Below are 23,809 nucleotides of genomic sequence, written 5' to 3' on the forward strand. Positions count from 1 at the left end.
CCTGTGGCGTCTTGCAGGAGACGTCGGAGATTTGATGGGGCCTGCGGGGGTTTGCGGCTGCTTGCGGGAGACATCGGAGGTTTGAGGGGGCCAGCGGGGGCATACGGCGGCCAATGGGATTATGCGAGGGCCTGCGGCGGCAATTGAGAGTATGTGGCAACCATTGGGTGTATGTGGGGGGCATTGGGAGGTATGCGGGGGCCATTTGGGGTAAGCGGTGGGCATTGGGATGTATGCGAGGGCCATTGGGGATATGCGGGGGCCATTGGGGATATGAGGGGGCCTGCGGGGGCATACAGCAGCAATTGGAGGTATGCGGCAGCAATTGGGGGTTTGCGGCAACCATTGGGGGTATGTGGGGGCCATTAGGGGTAAGCGGGGGGCATTGGGAGGTATGCGGGGGCCATTGGGGGTAAGCGGGGGCAATTGGGGATATGCGGGGGCCATTGGGGATATGCAGGGGCCTGCGGAGGCACTCTATGGCTGCGACGGGGAGGACAAACGTGCTCAGAGAGGCGGGGGAGGAGGGAGGGCACTGCTCAGGGAGCCGGAGGCGGAGTAAGCTCCTGCAGCAACATGAACCCGCCTCCGGCTTTTTTTTTTTCCTCCAGCGCGAGCGGGGAAAATTAAACAGCACCAAGCAGGGAATTTTTAAAAAAAAAAACATGTGTGCTGCTTGGGCCAATAGGAGCTCGCCACAGTGTTAAATCCACTCACCCGGGGCGTGCAGATGTATAGGTTTGTCGAACACTATAATATATATATATATATATAAGTGTATTATGCTGTTGCAGCATGGTGACAGTGGGTAAACGTGCTAATGGGACACTGGAAGCCCCTCATTCACCTCTGGAGTTTGATTTGGGCTAGTTCCGTTTTTGCGGGAAAGTGAGCCTTGTATACAAGGCAGATGTGGGCATAGTGCTAATATATATCTATAGCTGTTATAATAACACATAGGGAGGGAAGTGGGGCAGCCAATGTCCCCTAATTTCAGGAAATTTTGCTATCTGCTTCTGCTCAGTCTATATATACCGCACCTTTCATTTTCCCACCCAAACTCCCTAGCCAAGCCCCCCCTCTGGCCAGTCCAATCACAGCACTCTGCCAACCTGCCCAGCACTTGCTCCTCAGCCAATCACCTGACACCTGTCCCACATCTGCCTGGTAAAACAAGGCACACTTTCCCGCCAAAACGGAACTAGCCCCAAACAAAAACCAGAGGTGAATAAGGGGCTTCAAGTGTCCTCTGCCCCCCACAGCTAAATGCTTTTCATTCTGGGTTAGTTACAAATACAAAATAAAGTTGGGTGTGTGTCTCCTGGACCCTGACCATAGATATTGGCCTAAGATTCGAATATGAACACCTCCCTCAGACCGGCAACTATTCTGATTCAAAGCTAAGTGAGACTACATACTGCTTCTGCATAATGGGAAAAGCACATTTTATTAGAACCAACAGCATGGAAATATAAAACATTAAGAACAACACTTTTCTTTAAATAAAACTACTATAAGAATGATACAAATAACCTGCAATTAAAACATAATAACTTTTAATCCTTTTAAAATGCTCGTTTTATGCACCATAAACTAAAGTCACTTTTCATTGTGCTTTAGCGTAACACAGATACACGTGTGCACTTATATGTGAGCGTCTTAGTCACTGGTTATCCCTAAACATGCCTGGTCTAAGAGATGGGTCTTTCCCCTGTGTGTATTCAGTTGAGATAACCGATTAAATCCTTTCCCACATTCCCCACATACATGCGGTCTCTCCCCTGTGTGTATTCTCTTGTGCGTATTTAGGTGGGATAAGCCACTAAATCCCTTCCCACATTCCCCACATACATGTGGTCTCTCCCCTGTGTGTGTCCTCTTGTGTGTGTTCAGGCTGGATAGCTGACCAAATCCCTTCCCACATTCCCCACATACATGCGGTCTCTCCCCTGTGTGTGTCCGTTCGTGTTGGTTCAGGTGGGATAACCGACTAAATCCCTTCCCACATTCCCCACATACATGCGGTCTCTCCCCTGTGTGAGTTCTCTTGTGTGTGTTCAGACTGGATGAGACATTAAATCCCTTCCCACATTCCCCACATACATACGGTCTCTCCCCTGTGTGTGTCCTCTTGTGTGTGTTCAGGCTGTATGACAGACTAAATTCCTTCCCACATTCCCCACATACATATGGTTTCTCCCCTGTGTGTGTCATCTTGTGTCTGATCAGGTGGGATACGTCACAAAACACCTTCCCACATTCCCCACATGCATGCGGTCTCTCCCCTGTGTGTGTCCTCTTATGTATGTCCAGGTTGGATGACAAACTAAATCCCTTCCCACATTCCCCACATACATATGGTCTCTCCCCTGTGTGTGTCCTCTGGTGTCTGATCAGGTCATCTAACTTAATAAATCCCTTCCCACATTCCCCACATACATGCGGTCTCTCCCCTGTGTGGGTTCTCTTGTGTGTGTTCAGACTGGTTAAGTGACTAAATCCCTTCCCACATTCCCCACATACATGCGGTCTCTCCCCTGTATGTGTCCTCTTGTGTGTGTTCAGATGTGATAACTGACTAAACCCCTTCCCACATTCCTCACATACATGCGGTCTCTCTCCTGTATGTGTCCTCTTGTGTGTGTTCAGACTGGATAACTGACTAAATCCCTTCCCACATTCCCCACATACATGCGGTCTCTCCCCTGTGTGGGTTCTCTTGTGTGTGTTCAGACAGGATAAGTTACTAAATCCCTTCCCACATTCCCCACATTCATGCAGTCTCTCCCCGGTGTGTGTCCCCTTGTGTGTGTTCAGGTTGGATAGCCGACTAAATATCTTCCCACATTCCTCACATACATGCGGTCTCTCCCCTCTGTGGGTTCTCTTGTGTCTGTTCAGAGTGGATAAGTTATTAAATCCCCTCCGACATTCCCCACATACATGCGGTCTCTCCCCTGTGTGTGTCCTCTTGTGTCTGATCAGTTGGGATAAGTCACTAAATCCATTCCCACAGTCCCCACATACATGCGGTCTCTCCCCTGTGTGTGTCCTCTTGTGTCTGATCAGTTGGGATGACTTACTAAATCCCTTCCCACATTCCCCACATACATGCGGTCTCTCCCCTATGTGAGTTCTCTTGTGTGTGTTCAGGTGGGATAAGTCAATAAATCCATTTCCACATTTATGCGGTCTCTCCCCGGTCTGTGTTCTCTTCTGTAGATTCTGGTCTGATAACCAAGTCAGACTCTTCCCACTTTCTCCAAGATCTTTTCCTGTGGCAGCAGCTAATATATATCTTTTGGAATGAGAAGCAGTTACATTGTTTATTAATTGCCTTGACTGGTTGAAAGATGCATTTTCTGTCATATTTATTGAAATTTTGCAAGATTGTTCTGTCCTCATCTTTTCCATATACTCATTTGGGTGTTTGAACTTCAGATGTTTGAGGAGGTAATCCTGACTGCTAAAAGCAACCTTGCAGTGTTGGCATGGGTGGATTATTGGCGCTCGTCTTTGTACTAGACGAGACAAAAAAAATACATAATTAGAAAATTAGGCGAAATTAGGCATTAGTTATCAAAAAAAAGTGTGTATGCGCCAAGCACGCGCATTTTAAGTGAAATTTCTTTGTCCTTTGTCACAGAAATTGTATTTGTGATGGTGATGTTTTTATTTAAAAACCAAACACAATTTCAGTGAGAAAATGCAAAGAATTTTGACTTAGAACGCGTGTGCTCAGCAAACCCTCCCCCCGTTTTAGCTATTTGCACGTCTATATTTATACTAACTATGACTTTTTTGTGTGTGTGTGTGTGTGTGAGTCTGTGAGTGAATCACTGTGTGTGTTTAGTCTGCACACACTCACTCTGCTCACAACAGCTCCTTGCAGCACTGCCTACCTCTGGCATCATGAACCTGCTATGTATTTTAACTTTTTTCTTTCTCCTGGCCTCATGGAGATGTTACTCCCTCTACCCACTACAAACTCCTCCATCCTGGCCCACACCCAACATCACCATACCCCCTGGACTACTCAGAAGCCTTGCACTATCTACTGAATGTTGGTGGAGAACTCTAAAAACCAGCACACCAACAACTGCTCACTCAAATGGCAAACACCACAAATTTACAACTTGCAAACAACTACCCAAATTTCTACTCATACTGTTACTCTCTTTAGCAGGTGATATTGAACCTAACCCAGGTCCTCCCATTTCAGCTCTGTCCCATGCCCCTGAGAATTCCACCTTTAAATTCCAAAAAGGGCTATCTGTCGCCCATATAAACATCCGGAGCCTGCTGCCAAACTGGACGAACTAAGGGCATGGTGCCTTATGCATAAACCCAAAGCCATCGTTCTTACAGAAACATGGCTATCCCCTAAAACCCCTGATGCAAATATTGCCATTCAGGGATACTCCATTTTTAGGAGAGATAGGTCAAAGAGAGGAGGAGGGGTGTTATTTTATATTGCAGACACATTACAATTTACACTGTTAAATTGCCCACCAAGTCCACCCTCTTTTGAAATTCTAGTTGGCAAAATCTGCCTCCCCTTTTCTAAGCCCATCTTGCTTGCTGGCATCTACCGCCCCCCTAAAGCCCGTCTACAATCCCTGACTGATATCACCCAATTTCTTGGCTCCATTTCCTCTCTGAATGAGAAGAGTGAGCTGCTAGTTCTTGGGGATTTCAACTTCAATTGGATTGACCCTAAAAACCACAAAATCCAGATACAACTCAAGTCACTTAACCTATCGCAACTCATTTCCCAACCCACACGGATAAACCTGAAATCGCATAACCATTCCTTGCTAGACTGGATTCTCTCCTCAAACCCCAGCAGAATCCAATCCTCTGGCATCCTTCCTGATATTTTCAGTGACCATGCAATAGTGTACTGTGTAAGAAAAATTAAACCGCCCCATTCAAGCCCTAAAGTTCTCCTCACTAGAACATTTAAAAACTTTAACCCACAACAGTTTCTGGATGACCTTACCAACTGCCCATGGCACAGAATCGATTTAATTCCCGACCCTGATTCTGCGCTCGACTATTTCCAATCCGAGTTCTTAAAACTCTGCGATACCCATGCTCCACTACGCAAAATAAGGGTACAGGGGGCCCACCTTCCATGGGTTAGCCTGACCTTATAGCACTCTACCAGTTCAGGGATGCCTTGTGGAAAAGCTACAAAGTAACTGGCACTACCAAGGATCTCAATCACTACAGATGCATGTGGAACATGTGCACAACGCAAACAAGGCATGCAAAAGCACAATATTACTCTGACAATCTCCACCAGAATACATCAAACCCAGCTAACTTCTGGAAGGTTATCAACAATATATTCCAGCCTCCTAACCATCAATAACCAAGTAATATCACTAAGGGGGATATTACTCTGACAAACCCCACTGACATTGCAAATGCATTCAATGATTACTTTGTGGGGTGTGCAACTAACTTATTAGCGAAACGCAGCCCAAACCACAAACCTGAATCTCATCCCCCTACAGTCCCACCCCCTCCCAACACTGCCCACAATTTTCAATTTGGCCCAGTATCTGAAGAGGAGATTATACAAGCGCTCCTCAAACTAAAACTAAGCAGCCAATGTGGACCCGACTTACTACAATCTAGGTTCCTACGACTTGGTGCCCCAGCCATTGCCAAACCAATTGCGTCCATAGTCAACTCTATCCTGTCTGCAGGCCATATCCCTAAGACCTGGAAAACTGCCAGAGTTGTCCCAATCTTCAAAATTGGGGACAAAAACACTGTCTCAAACTACAGGCCAATCTCACTTCTCCCAATTCTATCCAAAGTCATGGAAAAATGTGTCCACTCCCAATTAAGCGATTTCTATACCAAGACAAATTTCCCTAGCCAATTCCAATCTGGGTTTCGTCCCAAACACTCCACCGTAACTACCCTGCTAAAAGTTTGCAATGGAATCCAGTGTGGAATGGAACGGGGACAACTCACTGGTGCATTATTCCTAGATTTTGCAAAAGGCTTTTGACACAGTTGATCATGCTATCCTGCTTAACAAACTCCAGAGCTCTGGAATAGGGAAACATGCTTTAAACTGGTTTCAGTCCTACCTATCAGGAAGATCCCAACATGTGTCCATCTCAGGCTCTAACTCCAGCCCCCTGGATATCACCTGTGGTGTCCCGCAAGGCTCTGTTCTGGGGCCCCTACTCTTCTCAGTGTTCATTAATGATCTTCCCACAGCTTGTAAGGAAGCCTCAATACACATGTATGCAGATGACACAATCCTATATGCACACAGCCAGAACCTCTCTGACCTTCAACACATACTTCAGTCTGACTTTTTGAGACTCGAAAACTGGATTTCCCAAAACAAACTGTTTTTAAACACTGACAAGACTGTAACAATGGTATTTGGGACCAAGACTAAAATTGTAAAGCTTCCAGTGACTGAGCTCCTGATTAGAACCAACGCTAACACCACCCTAACACCTGTCACTAGTTTTAAATACCTGGGCTTATGGTTTGACTCCCACTTAACATTCGGGATGCACATTGATACCCTGACAAACAAGACCTATGCCAAACTAGGGGTACTTTACAGGAACAAATCCTCCCTAAGTCTCCTGGTCAGAAAGCGTATCGCACAGCAGATGCTAATGCCAATTATTGACTATGGAGACATAGTATATGGCTCGGCTCCTCAAACCCACCTTAGCAAACTTGACACCCTCTACAATTCAATTTGTCTTTTTGTTCTCCAATGCAACTACAACACACATCACTGCGAAATGCTCAAAGAACTAGATTGGTCAACACTAGAGTCTAGGCGCAAAGTTCACCTTTCCTGTCTTGCCTTTAAATTCTTCATGGGCAAGCTACCCAGCTACCTGAACAAGCTCCTCACCCCTACCACTTGCAGCACTTATCACCTGAGATCAGACTCCAAAAGACTATTCATGGTCCCAAGGCTCAACAAAGTATCCGGACGTTCCTCCTTCTCCTTCCGTGCACCCCAAAACTGGAACAACCTACCAGAGACTCTCACATCCACCACCAGTTTAAGTTCTTTCAAATCTCACATTTTAACCTGGTCTGTAACTGTTTCATACGCTCATAGCATACGCTCATCGCCAGATAAGATGTCATCAGTAGTGGTAGGAGCAGCTTCCCGTCTCTGGACTTGTGGCTAAGAGATCCAGAGACGGGAAGCTGCTCCTACCACTACTGATGACATCTTATCTGGCGATTTGTCTGGCGCATGGGTAACAATTAACCCCTGACATACCTGTTTATTTTCTCTTTAATGTACACACATTATTTACTTGTACTGTTTTCTATGAACAATATCTCTTTTAATACACTATGGGGGCTATGCACTAAGCTCCGAGCTTTCGCGCTGGCCTGAAAAAAATTAGCACGTCCGATAAAAAATGAAGCCGGCGGCGCGATTCACTAAGGCCCGCAGCCCATTTTCTATCGGACGTGCCCAAAACTAGCTTAGGCTAAGGCCCCGCTCCCTCCGTCAGCGCTCCCGCACTGCAGACAAGCGGGGCGCTGACATACACAGAACGCGATATGCGGTCTGTAGGGAGCGGGAGGTGGGCGGGAGTGGGAGGCTTGAGTGGGAGGGGGGGCGTGGCTTGAGCGGAGGGACCCGCTACTCTCCCCCCCCTCCCTCCCTCCACGGGCTCGGGCTGGCACTCATACACACACGCAGGCACACGCAGGCACACACACACACACACACACACACACACACACACACACACACACACACAGACAGAGGCAGGCACTCATGCACTCAGGCACACACATACACACTGACATGCACTCACGCACTCAGGCACACACACACACACACACACACACACAGACAGAGGCAGGCACTCACGCACTCAGGCATACACATACACAAACACAGATAGGCACTCAGACACACACATACACACACACAGACAGGCACTCACGCTGCTTTCCCTCCACACTCCTCCCCGCTCCCCGAAGCCTCTCCTCCTCCCGAAGTCTCCCCTCCTCATTGGCTCACAGCCACACCACGTGACGCGTCAACGCTAGGGATCACAATTCTCTTGTATCCCGTAGCGGCTGACGCGTCACAGCGTGTAGTGACCTGTGCAGCCAGGGGGGACCGGGACCGGCTTGGGAGGATTCCCCTGCTGGTGGGGAACTCGCGTGTGGCCGCCCACGCCGCCAGGCGCACCGGGTCCCAGGCCTTATCGTGCGTGCAATGTATTTCCCCCCTGCTATCGCACTTAAAGTTCCCGTACGCTAGCTGATTGAAAAAAAAGCCGCTTGTAACATTTGCATGGAGATTTGCCATCTCCATGCAAGGCTGTTACAGGCGATCGTACAATAAATAAATACATTTTAATTATAGTGTACATAAGCAGGGGTTCTCCCAAGCTGAACCGCATTGGTTTCAGGTCCGAGGACCCCCTACTTCAGGAGATACAGGCCCCGTTATGGGGTGCCGGTATCCCCTGCAGAATTTCAATGTCCTGGTCACGTGACGCGGATGCTTCAAAGTGCAGGGGATACCGGCACCCCATAATGGAGCCTGTATCTCCTGAAGTAGGGGGTCCTCGGACCTGAAACCAACACGGGTCTGCTCCGGAGACCCCCTGCACATCTACACTATAATTAAAATGTATATTTAAAAAAGAATTAACAAACATCTATACACGACCCCCCTCACGCCCTCCTCCCTAATACATAGAGTACAATAATGTGCAAAATAACTATTATCCAAATATGGATAATAGATTATTTGCCCATTATTAAACACTGCATTAGCATACCTAAATAAAGTCAATAAAAACAGCAGCCAGCTAATCCAATCAATACAAGCAGTAACAACATCAACAATGAATTAATGAAACCATTAACCAATGAAACCAATTAATTCCTAAACCAACTCAAAATGAATAGTAACACTAACCAATCAAACCAATTAATTACAACAACATTAATGAATGTAACATTTAAAGACAAATAAATACATTCAAACAATCTCTGAAAGAACCATAAAACGCATTAGCCAACATAGTACAACATTAACTACAAACTGTCACGGGAATATAGGAGTGCTCACCACAAACCGGACTGGACCGCGAGGCCGAGGTGGGGATACAGGAAAACCACCGCCCTACAGCCGCATGAGCGGGTCCGGTTAGCAGAGTCGTGTAGATAGCCTGGTTCGGGACAGGAGAGTATAGAGTGGTAGAGGTACTTGCCAGATCCGGGGTTGGAGAGATCAAGAGTAGTCGGTGTCCAAAGCCAAAGTCGAGGAGAAGGTAGAAGTCCGTTGGGCGAGCCGGGGTTCGAGGGTGCCAGAGATCGGGAGTCCAGGTTCAAGCTAGGGTCTGTAACAGAAGACAAGAGCAGACTGCGAAGTAGCTTGTAGCAAGCACAACTAGAGACTGACTATGCTCAGCAATCAGCTCTGGGCTGGTAGCACTATATACTGACAGGAGCCAATGAGAACCTCCAGTGGTGATGTCAGATGAAGGTAGAGCGCTGATAGGCTGAGGCAGGATGCAGGACAGGTGGGAACGGAACAATTACATTGGCGGCAGTGGAGATGGACATGGTAGCGCGCGCGACGGAAGGGGCGGGTTGAGTTCGCCGGGAAGAAAAACAGGAACTGTAGACGCGCGCGCGGGTCTACCACGGCGGCGCGCATGGGCAGCAGGAGCTGCAGGAGGAGAAGGGAGAGAAGGGGGACCACGTGACCGGGTGCCACGCGCCCCGACAGCGGAGGTAAGAGCCGCAGCGGGCGCCGTGGGTAGCGGCCTTACACAAACGAACACCAATCGCAAACATTTTATTACATTAAGCAGAAAAAATACAAACAATGACATCCACCTAAGAAACTGACATTAAAAAAAACAACAGCAATACCAAGCCAGAACTGCCCCCCATATATTGTAATAATAATGTATTAATCTGTACCCTAAAGTGGTACAGATTAATATATTATCAGTCAATGTGCCTCCCCCTAAAAATCAAAAATCACATCCAATGAAAAAACCTGTAAAGAGACATTTACAAACATTGAATATATTACTTACCATTAGAAGCGGTGGCCCTCCGACTCCCGGGGTAACAGGAAGCTCACGTACCTTGAAGGCCTCCAACAGCATCCGATGCCATCCGCCATGAAGATCCGGATCAGGTACCCCAATCTTCTTTTTTCTTTCTTTAATCACCTTCTTCTATCTTCATCTGTAACCATTTCTTGTTCTTCTTTATCTTCTTTCTTCATCTGTCAATCCAAAATACCCCATGTTAAATCCCAGCCGATGCTGTCTCGTCGGCTTCTTGGGCTCAAATGGCCGGCGTCACATGGTATTTCAGCCAATCAGAGTGTGGAATTGTTTCCCACGATTTGATTGGCTGAAATACCATGTGACGCCGGCTTCGTGACGTCATCTTAAAGGCAAATGAAGCACAGCCATTCTGATTGGCTGGCATCATTCCCTTTAAGTGACGTCATGTAAAAAAAAAAGAATTTAAGTCGGAACATGGTTTGAACAGCCAATCAGGTGGCTGTTCACCATTTTGAGGCTAAATGTGACGTCACAAGCCATATTTAAGGCCGTGACGCCTCATTTGAGCCCAAGAAGCCGACGAGACAGCATCGGCTGGGATTTATCATGTGGTATTTTGGATTGACAGATGAAGAAAGAAGATAAAGAAGAACAAGAAATGGTTACAGATGAAGATAGAAGACGTTGAGTAAAGAAAGAAAAAAGAAGATTTGGGTACCTCACTCAATTCTCCTGCTCACTTTTAAAGCTTTACATTCTTCTGCCCCTCCTTACATCTCAGCCCTAATTTCTCGCTATGCACCATCCCGACTCTTGCGTTCTTCTCAAGGATGTCTTCTTTCTACACCCTTTGTATCTAAAGCTCTCTCCCGCCTTAAACCTTTCTCACTTTCTGCCCCTCACCTCTGGAATGCCCTTCCCCTCAATACCCGACTAGCCCCCTCGCTATCCACCTTTAAGACTCACCTTAAGACACATCTGCTTAAAGAAGCATTTGAGTAGCACTGGATAATCATGGACACATGACACATAAAGCTTGGCCCCCTGCAGACGCACTTACTAGTATTCCCTCCTACTGTCTCTGTACGTTCTCCCTACCTACCAATTAGATTGTAAGCTCCTCGGAGCAGGGACTCCTTCCTTAATGTTGTCTGAAGCACTTATTCCCATGATCTGTTATTTATATTATTTGTTATTTATATGATATGTATTACTACTGTGAAGCGCTATGTACATTTATGGCGCTATATAAATAAAGACATACAATACAATACCTTTGCTTGATCTTCATGGCGGATGGCATCGGATGCTGTTGGAGGCCTTCAAGGTACGTGAGCTTCCTGTTACCCCGGGAGTCGGAGGGCCACCGCTTCTAATGGTAAGTAATATATTCAATGTTTGTAAATGTCTCTTTTAACATGTTTTTTCATTGGATGTGATTTTTGATTTTTTGGGGGAGGCACATTGACTGATAATATATTAATCTGTACCACTTTAGGATACAGATTAATACATTATTATCACAACATTTGGGGACATTTCTGGTTTGGTATTGCTGTTGGTTTTTTTAATGTCAGTTTATTAGGTGGATGTCATTGTTTGTATTTTTCCTGCTTAATATAATAAAATGTTTGCGATTGGTGTTCGTTTGTAGTTAATGTTGAACTATGTTGGCTAATGCGTTTTATGGTTCTTTCAGAGATTGTTTGAATGTATTTATTTGTCTTTTAATGTTTACATTCATTAATGTTGTAGTAATTCATTGGTTTGATTGGTTAGTGTTACTATTCATTTTGAGTTGGTTTAGGAATTAATTGGTTTCATTGGTTAATGGTTTAATTAAATAATTGTTGATGTTGTTACTGCTTGTATTGATTGGATTAGCTGGCTACTGTTTTTATTGACTTTATTTAGGTATGCTAATGCAGTGTTTAATAATGGGCAAATAATCTATTATCCATATCTGGATAATAGTTATGTTGCACATTATTGTACTGTAGGTGTTAGGGGGGTGTATTTAGTTAGAAATAATGTTTAGTATTTTTGTTGGCACAACATTGGTACCGCAGGCCCGCGGGTTCCCCAGGACTCCCGCGGGGACCTGGGACGGCCGCGGGGTCAGCCGGGGACACCCGCGCGACCCTCGGCCTCCCTCGGGGACCCTTGCGGGGTCAGCCGGGGACACCCGCCGGCCTGTTGTATGGTTGTTGCGCATGCAAAAAGGTAAACAAAGAATTTTTTCTAAGTCCAGCTTTTGTTATCACCAGCCTTTAGTTGGTGAGCTTTATTCAGCGCAACTTTAACGTACGATCAGTTTGCGTTGCTTAGTGAATCCCGCAGAAGGGCAGGATTCAGCGCAAACAGCTGATCGTACGATCAAAGTTGGACTTAGAAATTTTTTTAAAGGAAAAGCCAGTTTTAGAGCGCAAAATGCCTGTTTGCGCGGCTTAGTGCATAGCGCTCGGCGGAACTTCACGTTCTAAAAGCACTTTGCGCTCTTAAAACAACTTATCACTGCTTAGTGCATAGCCCCCTAAGAGCGTTTTGCGCTGTATTTTTGTGTATTCTGTTTAAACGTTTAGGGGGTGTTTTGAGCCATCCCTGGTCTCACAGCTGCAGACGTTCCTATTCCAGTGTCCAAAAGGCCACGTATTGATTATATTATCACAGTTTATCACCTCACGTTTGTGAATTGAATGTAGTTGCGCACTTTACTTCACTTCCTATCATTATTTGCAATTTAACATCAGTAATAAGACAATAGAGATGTAAAAACCACGTAACACACATATTACTGATTACCTTGTGCTGGTGCGTTACTTTTCCACAGCGCACCCCCTTGATACCGAGCTCTTTCCCATATTCATCTCCAAACTAGGAGCTCTGTGTGTGGGGGGAGGTCTGTGCAGGTTCTGTAGTAGATTTTCCTGTGGTACTGGAACGCCACAAGGTTCTGTTCTTCCTTGTTTCTCACCCAATTTACAAACCTAAAATTGGGACAGTTAGTGAGGTCTCAAAGTAATGTCTATTTTATACAAGAGCTGGAAAAAGATACAAGTTGATAATAATGTGACTTGTCTTTTCTTTCTTCTCTACAGTTTTTGAGAACAGAAGTTAATGGAGAGCAATGTATATACAATGGCTCACTTGTATGTACCCACAGTTTGATTGGAATGGGAGCCACAGGCCACACCAGTGACTACTTTCTTATTACTTAAAAAATAAATGAAAACTCTGTTGTAATTAAAAATTCCTCGACAAGATAACTCACCTTTGTGTCACTTGTGTTTTCTTCCGGTGCAACTACACAGAAAGTGGGGTTGATGTAACAAGGCGTTGTATTGTATGTCTTTATTTGTATAGCTTTAAATTACAAATATACTGTGTAAAGCGCTAAACCTAATGCTATTACTACAGTGCTGTGCACTTACTAAACTGAGCTTCCTGGTGATCTACTGAGATATCTCTTATATCTCTAACTAATTAAATAAACACAAAAATAGATGACATAACCCGGCGCTTATATATGTGAAAAAACAATGAAAAAATGGAAAAAATAATGTATATATAGTCCCAAATGGTGCCAAGTGATGAAATGATAGTTCAATGGTTACAACCTGAAAAGTCCGGTTGGGCACAAACTCAGTTCACAGTTCATCAAAACAGATGGTTCTTCTCATATGTTGTGCTTGATCCTGCATATTAAAGATATCAAGCAGAGAACAAACATTGCGCAGTATATTGAGACAAACAATAATATTTCCAAATGATGATGTATATCTGAATTGCCTACTTACTAGAAGTAGCTAGATCACGTGCAGGGGAGAGAATCTGTTCTTTAAGCCTTCTTGCCCTGGAAGCCTCTTGATGTCGCACGAACCCCTCGTGGTGTTCCTGGCCTCCGTGGGTATAGAAGGGATCTTTCTGCAGCCCCTGTCTTCAGGAATCCTGTACCTCTTACTCCGTTTAGGGAACAAAAAGAAGGACAGAGGATTGCGCAGCACAATAAATCTTTAATGGCACTTGCCCAAAACCACGATAAAATACTCACAGAAGGAGGTGAGTTAAAATACAATAAAAAAGTGCTCGGCCCAGCACACACACACAGCCGCCTAAGTCACTGGTAGTCCGCTCCGGTACCGCGTGTACCTCGCGTGTATCCGGCGCTCTAGTGTGACGTCACTGTCTTCAGTAAGACTCGCGGCTGGGATGACTGGGACACTGCTCCTTAGGCTCCTCCCTACGCGTTTCGTGACGGGGAACGTCACTTCGTCAGGGGATTGTGGAGCCTCATCAATCCCATGTCACTTTTATAGCCGTCAGATTAACCCCTTACATGAAAGGGATCTCATATGGCTAATGGATGGCAATAATCATTCCTATTTACTGGTAATTGGTACCAGCGGGGTTTAAGGAAGCATATGAATAAAGCACTATACATATATTAAAATAAAATATATAAAAGAGCACTTAAAAAGATTATAAAAAGGAAGCTAAATCAAAATCAATATTTAACCCTTTGGGTTGGAGCGTGCGCAGAGTGTAGATCCAGAAGGATTCCTGTTGGGATACCTTCTGCAATCTATCACCCCCTCTGACACCTACCTTTGGGCAGTCTATGCCGATACATGTTAACCCCTCAGGGGACATGTTATGGTGTGTTTTGAAATGGTTGGACACACTGTGTGTCTCCAGCCCTTTCTTGATATTATAAACATGTTCGGCAAATCTTCGTTTTAACGGTCTCCCTGTACGTCCCACGTACTGTAATTTACAGGGGCATTCTAGGAGGTAAACACAATAGTTGGTATTACAGTTAATGAATGTGCGGATTTCAAAAAAATTTCCGGTAACATTTGATCTGAATTCCTTACATTTTATACCATAACTGCACCCAATGCATTTTTTACAGGGAAAATATCCTTTAAGCTCTTTAAGCCACATAGTATCTCCTGGTCCTTGTTTTTTCTTAGGGCAACTGGGGGCCAGTACTGATTTTAAATTTTGAGCTTTTTTATAGACCACTTGCGGTCTATCACTTGCAGAGAGATCCGATCCTACAAACTGCCAGCCGCGAGTCTTACTGAAGACAGTGACGTCACACTAGAGCGCCGGATACACGCGAGGTACACGCGGTACCGGAGCGGACTACCAGTGACTTAGGCGGCTGTGTGTGTGTGCTGGGCCGAGCACTTTTTTATTGTATTTTAACTCACCTCCTTCTGTGAGTATTTTATCGTGGTTTTGGGCAAGTGCCATTAAAGATTTATTGTGCTGCGCAATCCTCTGTCCTTCTTTTTGTTCCCTAAACGGAGTAAGAGGTACAGGATTCCTGAAGACAGGGGCTGCAGAAAGATCCCTTCTATACCCACGGAGGCCAGGAACACCACGAGGGGTTCGTGCGACATCAAGAGGCTTCCAGGGCAAGAAGGCTTAAAGAACAGATTCTCTCCCCTGCACGTGATCTAGCTACTTCTAGTAAGTAGGCAATTCAGATACACATCATCATTTGGAAATATTATTGTTTGTCTCAATATACTGCGCAATGTTTGTTCTCTGCTTGATATCTTTAATATGCAGGATCAAGTACAACATTTGAGAAGAACCATCTGTTTTGATGAACTGTGAACTGAGTTTGTGCCCAACCGGACTTTTCAGGTTGTAACCATTGAACTATCATTTCATCACTTGGCACCATTTGGGACTATATATACATTATTTTTTCCATTTTTTCATTGTTTTTTCACATATATAAGCGCCGGGTTATGTAATCTATTTTTGTGTTTATTTTATTTGTATAGCGCCATTAATGTACATAGCGCTTCACAGTAGTAATACACGTGGTAATCATATAAATAACAAATAATATAAATAACAGGTCATGGGAATAAGTGCTTCAGACATAAACGTAACATTTAGGAAGAGTCCCTGCTCAGAGGAGCTTACAATCTAATTGGTATGTAGGAGGAACGTACTGAGACAGTAGGAGACTATTTTGGTAAGTACTTCTCCAGGGGGCCAAGCTTTATGTATCATGTATCTAGTAATACCTACGGTGCTACTCATATGCGTCTTTAAGCAAGTGTGTCTTAAGGTGAGTCTTAAAGGTGGATAGAGAGGGTGCTAATCAGGTATTGAGGGGAAGGGCATTCCAGAGGTGTGGGGCAGTCAGTGAGAAAGGTTTAAGGCGGGAGAAGGCTTTAAATTCAGTGCACGTGTCGCCAGGCAGTCAGACGTGCGTGGAGTACAGGCATACCCCGGTCTAAGGACACTCACTTTAAGTACACTGGTGAGTAATGACATATTTTCAATAGCACCATACTCCTGTGTCCATCCGCTCGCTTCGCGAGTACGGACACTTATTCTGCCCTACAGACAGCTATAGTAGTGACGCGCTGATTCCCCTCGCCAATAGGCAAACGGCAGCTCACGCATGCGCCTGTCAGCACGTCCTGAACAGCAATACTGGCTCCCTACCTGTACCGAAGCATCGATAAGTGGAAAAAAGGTAGTGCTTCACTTTATAAAGAAAAAAGTGATAATAGCGCTAAAGCTTCTAAACTAATTAGTGCTTATCAGTGATAGTGACAAGATATTACTTATATATAAGCTAGGCTGCCAGATAACCTACTGCCTAGTACAGACAGAAACAAACCGTGAAACAAATAAATCGGCGCCAAAGTGCAAACAAATAAACAAACTGTGATCTTCTGATCGTCAATCAATGTCCAATTGGATAGTCCTGTGATCTTCAGTAAGACGGCACAAACAACAAGAGAACAGATCATAAAGTTCTATTAAGTATATTTTGATATTCCATGTATGTATTAGTGTTAATATTGTACTGTTGAGTTTATGTATTGTAAGATTTATGTTATGTTATGCCGATTTATTTGTTTCACAGTGCTTCACTTTAAGTACATTTTTGCTTTAAATACATGCTCTGGACCCATTGCGTACGTTAATGCGGGGTATGCCTGTAGTGACCACTGGGGCCGTAGCCTAAGGCTACATACGGGCAGCAATGGTGCTGAACAAGGCTGTGAGAAAAAGACAGCAGGGAGGGGAGAGGTGCAAAGAGCTGCTGTGATCACATACTCATTGCCATTTACTTGAGTGTCTGTTTTAAAGTGCAATTGAGGCTATTGCACTAGTTTGGTAAAAATAGGAGGCAAAGTGGATACGGAAAAATAATCCCCTGCAGATCAGTACCTGGGAGGCAAATAAAGGGAGTGGGAGGAAGGGGGATACAGAACACAAACAGCAATAGAAACACAGTAAGAGAAACCATGTGAGACGGGTAACTCTTCTCTTGAGTGGAATTGAGGAAATAATTTAACAAGCTGTTTGGGGGATAAATAAAATGAATATTTCTGTTTCTTCAGTAGTTTCGGGAGGTTTTGCAAGCATTTGGAAAGACAAAAAGTGATGGTAATTGTCACAGAGTAATAGTCTGGAGAATATAGATGTGGTATTAGTTGCCCAGTAAACTAGGTAAAGTAGTGTAGGTGACAGCAACCAAAGTTATCCATAATGTCAATAGAAAAAAGAAAAAAGCCAAAAAAGCCAAAAAGTCGCTGCACCACTTCAAAGAATAAGCGAAGAGGGTGAAAAATAAAACGAATTTATTAAGAGAAAATTTTACTGGAGAAAAGGAGAAAATTTAAAACAACTTACCGTAATTTTCTTTTCCTGGAACCATGGCAGTGGGCACCATTGGTTAATCCCTTCTCACTCTAGGTAGGACAGGAAGTAGACTTTTGCAGGTAGGCCATATAAGGCCCCTCCCTCTACCTGCACATTAGTCTTACGATTCTTCCATAGCTGAAAATATATAACTGATAGGCATTAGACATACATAGGGAGGGTAACTATGTGCCCACTGCCATGGTTCCAGGAAAAGAAAATTACGGTAAGTTGTTTTAAATTTTCTCCTTTCCTGATCACCCTGGCAGTGGGCACCATTGGGACATACCCAAGCAGTGAACATTTTTAGGGAGGGATACATCAGAATAAACACCACCAGTTAATGCCTTATCAGTTTGACCTTTATTAATACACCTTATACTTATTTCACTACAGATTCTATCACTCTACGACCAAAGCTTGCGTCAGCTGATGATTGTACGTCTAGTCTGTAGTATTTCAAGAATGTATTGAATGAGGACCAGACTGCCGCTATGCATATCTGTCCTGGTGTATCCTGGGCTTTAAATGCCCATGAAGTAGACATGGCCCTTGTAGAATGAGCTTTAATGTTCCAAGGTTTATTTTGTCCTTTGCTTTCATAAGCCTTTTAATACAAGACACTATCCACTGGGAAATTGTTGTCTTTGATGCTTCTTGACCTTTCTTCGGTCCCTCTGGAATTGATGAATAGTCTGTCTGACTTTCTGATATCTCGCATCCTTTCCAGGTACACTTTTAGACATCTTACCACGTCTAATTTGTGTAGTCTTTCTTCTTTCTTATTCTTTGGTTCTGGACAGAATGTCGGAATCACAATTTCTTGATTCATATGGAACTGTGATACAACTTTTGGCAGGAGTTGCTGCACTGGTCTGAGAACTGCCTTGTCTTGATGTATGACTAGGAATGGTTCCTTGGCTGATAGAGCCTGTAGTTCTCCCACTCTCCTTGCTGAGGTGATTGCTATCAAAAACGCCATCTTCCATAATGACCATTTTAAGCCTATCTCCTGTATAGGTTCAAACGGAGCTGCTGTTAGTACATCCAATACTAGGGACAAGTCCCATGTAAGTACCCTGTTCTTGATTTGAGGCCTTAACCTTTTAACTGCCTGAAAGAATCTGATTTCTTTCCAACAAGGCTGATAGTGCAGACACCTGTACTTTCAATGAGCTAAGACTGAGACCTTTCTCAAATCCTTTTTGCAGGAACTCCATAATTGATACAATTCTAGGTGAAAGGAATTCTGTTTTTCTTTTTCATACCAATCACGAAAGCAAAGCCAGATTCTATGGTATACTTTCGATGTGGAACTTTTCCTTGCTTGTAAAAGGGTTTGGATTGTTTTGTCTGAACAACCTTTCAATCTCAATGTTTCCTGCTCAATCGCCATGCCGTCAAAGCCCATTGTTTGGCATTCGGATGACATATTGGCCCCTGTCGCATCAACCCTTTGCGATCTGGTATGTGCCATGGTGTATCTATTGCCATATTTACCAAGTGTGTGAACCAAAGCCTTCTTGGCCAGTAGGGTGCTACGAATATCACCTCTGCTTGGTCTTCCCTGATTTTCCTGATTGTTTTCGGAATTAGGGGAATTGGAGGTAACAGGTATGCCAACTTGAAGTGCCATTTGAACTGAGAGCATCTGTACCTTGTGCGCTTGGATGAAACTGTCTGGCACAGTAGTTCCTTACCTTGCGGTTTTGGTGTGTCGCCATGAGATCTATGTCAGGCTGACCCCATCGCTCTACCAGTTCTTGAAACACCTGTGGATATAATGCCCATTCTCCTGGGTGCATGATGTTCCGACTTAGAAAGTCTGCTGTGACATTTTCTAGTCCTGGGATATGTATGGCTGTAATTTCCGACAAGTGGCACTCTGCCCAAAAGAGGATTTCTGCTGTGAGGTTCATCAGCTTTCTGCTCCTGGTTCCTCCTTGTTCGGCTATATATTTGACAACTGACCTGTTGTCTGATTCTATTTTTATACAGCCACCTCTTATATGGTCTTGGAAAGCTTCTAAGGCCATTTGTACTGCTTTTAATTCCAGCAGATTTGATGGAAGATGCTTTTCCTGGTTTGTCCAGGTTCCTTGCACCAATGTTTCTCCCATCTGGGCACCCCAACCTGTGTTGCTCGCATCTGTTGTAATTCTTACCCAGTGCACTGGGTGTAGTGTTTGTCCTTTTTTCCAGGTTTCGGGTATCTTCCCACCACTTTAATTCCTGTTTTGTGTGTGGGTGTAACAAGATTCTTTGTCTTGTGTCCTTTTGATTCCCGTTTCATTGTTGCAGAAAATTGTTTTGCAGTGGTCTCATATGTATTGCTGCCCATTTTGTGACGCTTAATGTTGAAGCGAATTTCCCTAGGAGCTTCATGCATTCTTCTGCTGAAGTCCTGGTAGCTTTCCTGAGCTTCTTTGTTGCATGGATATGTCTTGCCTCTTTGCGTCTGGTAGTCTCACTTCTCCTTTTGCTGTATCAAATTCTACCCCCAGAAATCTTAACAGCTGAGTGGGCATGAGATGGCTCTTGTCTCTGCTTATTAACCAACCGTGGTGTTCCAGGAAGGTTATTACCATCTTCTGGTCTTGCTGGAGCTTCTCCAGACTCCTTGATTTTACCAGGATGTCGCCCAGGTATGGGTATATTTCTATCCCTCTTCTCTCATTTCTGCCACTAGAGGGGCTAGAACCTTTGTAAACGTCCTTGGGGAAGTCGCCAGACCAAATGGCAGTGCTGTGTACTGATAATGATCTTGATTTACTGTAAACCTTAGGCATCTTTGGTGTCCCTTTGCTATGGGCACATGTAGATAGGTATCTTTAAGTCTATCGCCATCATCCAGTCTCCTGGTTGTACCTCTTGAATAATCAGGTTCAACGACACCATCTTGAATTTTCTTATTTTCAAGAATAAATTCACATTTCTTAGGTCTAGGATTGCTCTGTACTCCCCTGTAGGTTTCTTTACTAGAAAAATTCTGGAATAAATTCCACTTCCTCTTCCTGAGGTACCTTCTCTGCTTGTAATAATTTCTTTAAAGCCGAATTCATCTGCCTTCTTTTTTCCTTGGACTGTATCCATGTTATTAAGCCCATATTTCTTCTTGGCATCTCCCTGAATTCTATACTGTACCCCTGACGAATGGTCGGTAATACCCAATTGTCCTGTATTGTTTGGGCCCATGTTGCAGAAAACTGCTTCAGTCGCCCTCCTACTGGCAACTGCTGGGCCCTCTGACCTTCATGTGGACTATTCTTTGTGGATGATCCTCTTCCTCTGGCGCCACGAAAAAGCCGGTTCTGGCCGCCCCTCCATGTTGTTTGTCTTGGAGATGACCTGCCAGGTCTACAGTATATGCCTTTGCTTCCTTATATTGGTTTCTATTAGCCTGTTGGAAACCGAATCTTCTGGTCCTGTTTCCTGAGGTAAAAAGTGCTTTTACCTCCTGATGCTTTTGTTATTATTGCATCCAGTTTGTTACCGAAGAGGAACTCACCTTCAATGGTAATCCACACAAGTTGTTCTTTGATGCTGTGTCAGCCATTGACTGTCTGAGCCATAAAGCCCTTCTTGCTGATACCGCCAGCACCATAGATTTGGCTGCTCATTTTACTTCTGACAGTGCTTTAAGAATAGCACTTCATTCCACACCTTTGTATATTGCTTCTTCAATGTTGGCAATCCACACTCGCATAGCCCTTGCTGCTGACCTAGTTGCTATGGCAGGTTTGAGGATGTTCCTGCGGTAACGTATGCTTTCTTCAATACGTATCCATCTTCCTATCCATAGCGTCCTCCAATGACGCAGGTTCCTCTATTGGAATTGTGGTCTTTTCTACTATTCTGGAAATAGCAGTATCCACCTTTGGGCTGACATCCCAAAATTTTACTTCCTCTTGTGGGAATGGATACATCTTCCCAAACCTTTTAGGCGTAAATACTCTGGCGTCTGGTTGCGCCAACTCCACCTGAATGAGGTCCTTAATTACTTGATGGATAGGAAAGACTCTACCTTTTTAAAGCAGCAGCAGCAGCAGCAGCAGCAGCAGACTGCCTAGCTCTGTCAAACAGCAGGCCAGTACAGAAACTCTTGAAGCAGCCAGGACACTCTTTGTCTCGTCCCAAAAAGTTTATCTTTTTTGTGGGTTAACTCCTCAGTGTCTTCCAGTTCCAAAGCCTGTATCATGGCTTTGATGAGTGGATCCACCCTTTCTACATCAAATTCAGATTTGAATATCTTGATCTGATGAATCCATTTCACCCTCTGACACATGAAAACAATCAATGTCAGACTCATAATGATGAAAAACCTTTCCCCTTATCCAGACTGGTCTGGGATCTAGATCTTTCCTGCGCAGGGTTAACAGCTTTGCTGGACTGCCGCATCAACACTCTGTTTAACAGCCTCCTTCATCAATAAGGAAAGTGCTCATTTGTTCATTGGTATCACCTGCAGGTGCCTTAAGACAATCTTCACATAATTACTTCCCTATTAGGGCTGGTTTCTCACAAGCTGAACACCATTTAGTTTTCTTAGCAACCTTTCATTTATGTTGCAGGGATTCCCCTGTCCCTTTTGAAGATCCTGCTTCTGGGAGGGTAACCACCGAACTAATTTATGAAAACAAAATAAATACTAAACATACACCCTAATGTATATAGACCATCTCTCTTTCCAATGTAGAACTAAAAACTAAGGACTCACCTAGTCTTGGGAACTGAAGTTTTGGGTGTTTCCATTTTTGAATCCATTTCAAGCACTTGGTTTCTCCCTGCTGAGCGTTCCATGCTGCAGCTCTCACTCACACATACACACAGTGTGTTCGTCGCTTCTATGACGTCATCAAGTGCTCGTGCACGGCTCGCGTGTCTGTGCACGCATCTGCCGGCCGGATGTGACGCGCGCGCTCCCAAGCGGCCGCGTGCACTGTACCCTTTACCGCAGTGTTCCAGACACTAACGCGGTCAATATGAACCTTCCTCCGGTTCGCAGCTAAGGCTGCTACTCCCTTCCGCGTGTAGCAGGGTTCCTGGGGTACTTTACCGCTGCGTACCAGACGCTAGCGCGGTCAATTGAGCCTTTTCTCCGGCTCGCAGCTATGGCTGCTCCCCCCTCCGCGTGTAGCGGGCTCCTGGGTACTTTACCGCAGCGTACCAGATGCTAATGCGGCGAGTCTGGGCCTCCACGGCTCCCAGCTGCAACTGCTGTGCACCTTCGTTTGGTCCTGGGGCTTTTGCACATAAGCTTCCCCGCCCGCGGCTGCAGCTGCTCCCCCCCCCAATGGGTTCCAGGGGCTCCCCCGACTCTAAGGGGTCTCCGTCTTGCCACCCATAGGGCGCGTCGATCAGAGCTTCAGGGCAGAGAGGCTGAGACCCTGGATATCTGCACTAGGTGCAGTAGGTGAGTCCTATTAGAAAATAAAAAATCCTACTCCTAGCTGTGACAGGAAAAAGACTAATGTGCAGGTAGAGGGAGGGGCCTTATATGGCCTACCTGCAAAAGTCTACTTCCTGTCCTACCTAGAGTGAGAAGGGATTAACCAATGGTGCCCACTGCCAGGGTGATCAGGAAATCACACTGACATGTTTCGCCTCGTAAGGCTTTACCAAAGTGTACAAGAATCTTACCTCCTGCACTGAGTTCTGTATGTTACCCGAACCAGGAAGTAATCCACAGATTCGCGCCATACAGACTGACGAGATGACATCAAAATCGTCATCACGTCGCTCAATGCAACAAACCAAACTTTATTGTGCCCACATACATATAACAAACACAAAAATGAACCATAATGAAAAAACGGATCAAAACATAAATTTAAGTCAAAGAAAGAAGGGGGATAAGGATATCGAATTAATCCAACCTACATCCTAAGGATTAAAAACAAAATTAAGCAATGATGTTTGAGAAAGATTCACTTAATTTACTATACTAAACCCGGACTAGAAATTGCTCATATTAATGGTATGTAAGATAATATAAACATACCCAATGGATGTACTGTATATACTATAAACTAATGTATTTGTAAGATGAAACA

The 23,809-nt window shown here is 44.6% G+C and overlaps 1 protein-coding gene across 12 annotated transcripts in view; it reads right to left on the reverse strand.

The window, feature by feature from the left end:
• Positions 1–1,539: 1,539 nt before the first annotated feature.
• LOC142466673 (uncharacterized) overlaps positions 1,540–23,809 on the reverse strand; it is an 83,562-nt gene continuing 61,292 nt past the window's right edge. The window contains exons 2-7 of one of the 12 annotated variants that reach the window (XM_075571941.1): positions 12,873–13,057; positions 11,345–11,442; positions 10,143–10,285; positions 9,490–9,715; positions 9,255–9,383; positions 1,540–3,521 (exon numbers count right to left, since the gene is read on the reverse strand). In XM_075571941.1, coding sequence (XP_075428056.1) covers positions 1,660–3,521; positions 9,255–9,383; positions 9,490–9,715; positions 10,143–10,163 — 2,238 coding nt within the window. In that variant the 5' untranslated portion in view covers positions 10,164–10,285; positions 11,345–11,442; positions 12,873–13,057 and the 3' untranslated portion in view covers positions 1,540–1,659. Of the gene's footprint in view, positions 3,523–9,112; positions 9,716–10,091; positions 10,103–10,142; positions 10,286–11,344; positions 11,443–12,872; positions 13,058–23,809 lie in introns of those variants that run through there. The other 11 variants (XM_075571942.1, XM_075571943.1, XM_075571944.1 and 8 more) reach the window with 11 other exon arrangements.

This window comes from Ascaphus truei, chromosome 15, assembly GCF_040206685.1.
Source record: "Ascaphus truei isolate aAscTru1 chromosome 15, aAscTru1.hap1, whole genome shotgun sequence".
In the NCBI taxonomy this organism is placed as follows: domain Eukaryota; kingdom Metazoa; phylum Chordata; class Amphibia; order Anura; family Ascaphidae; genus Ascaphus; species Ascaphus truei.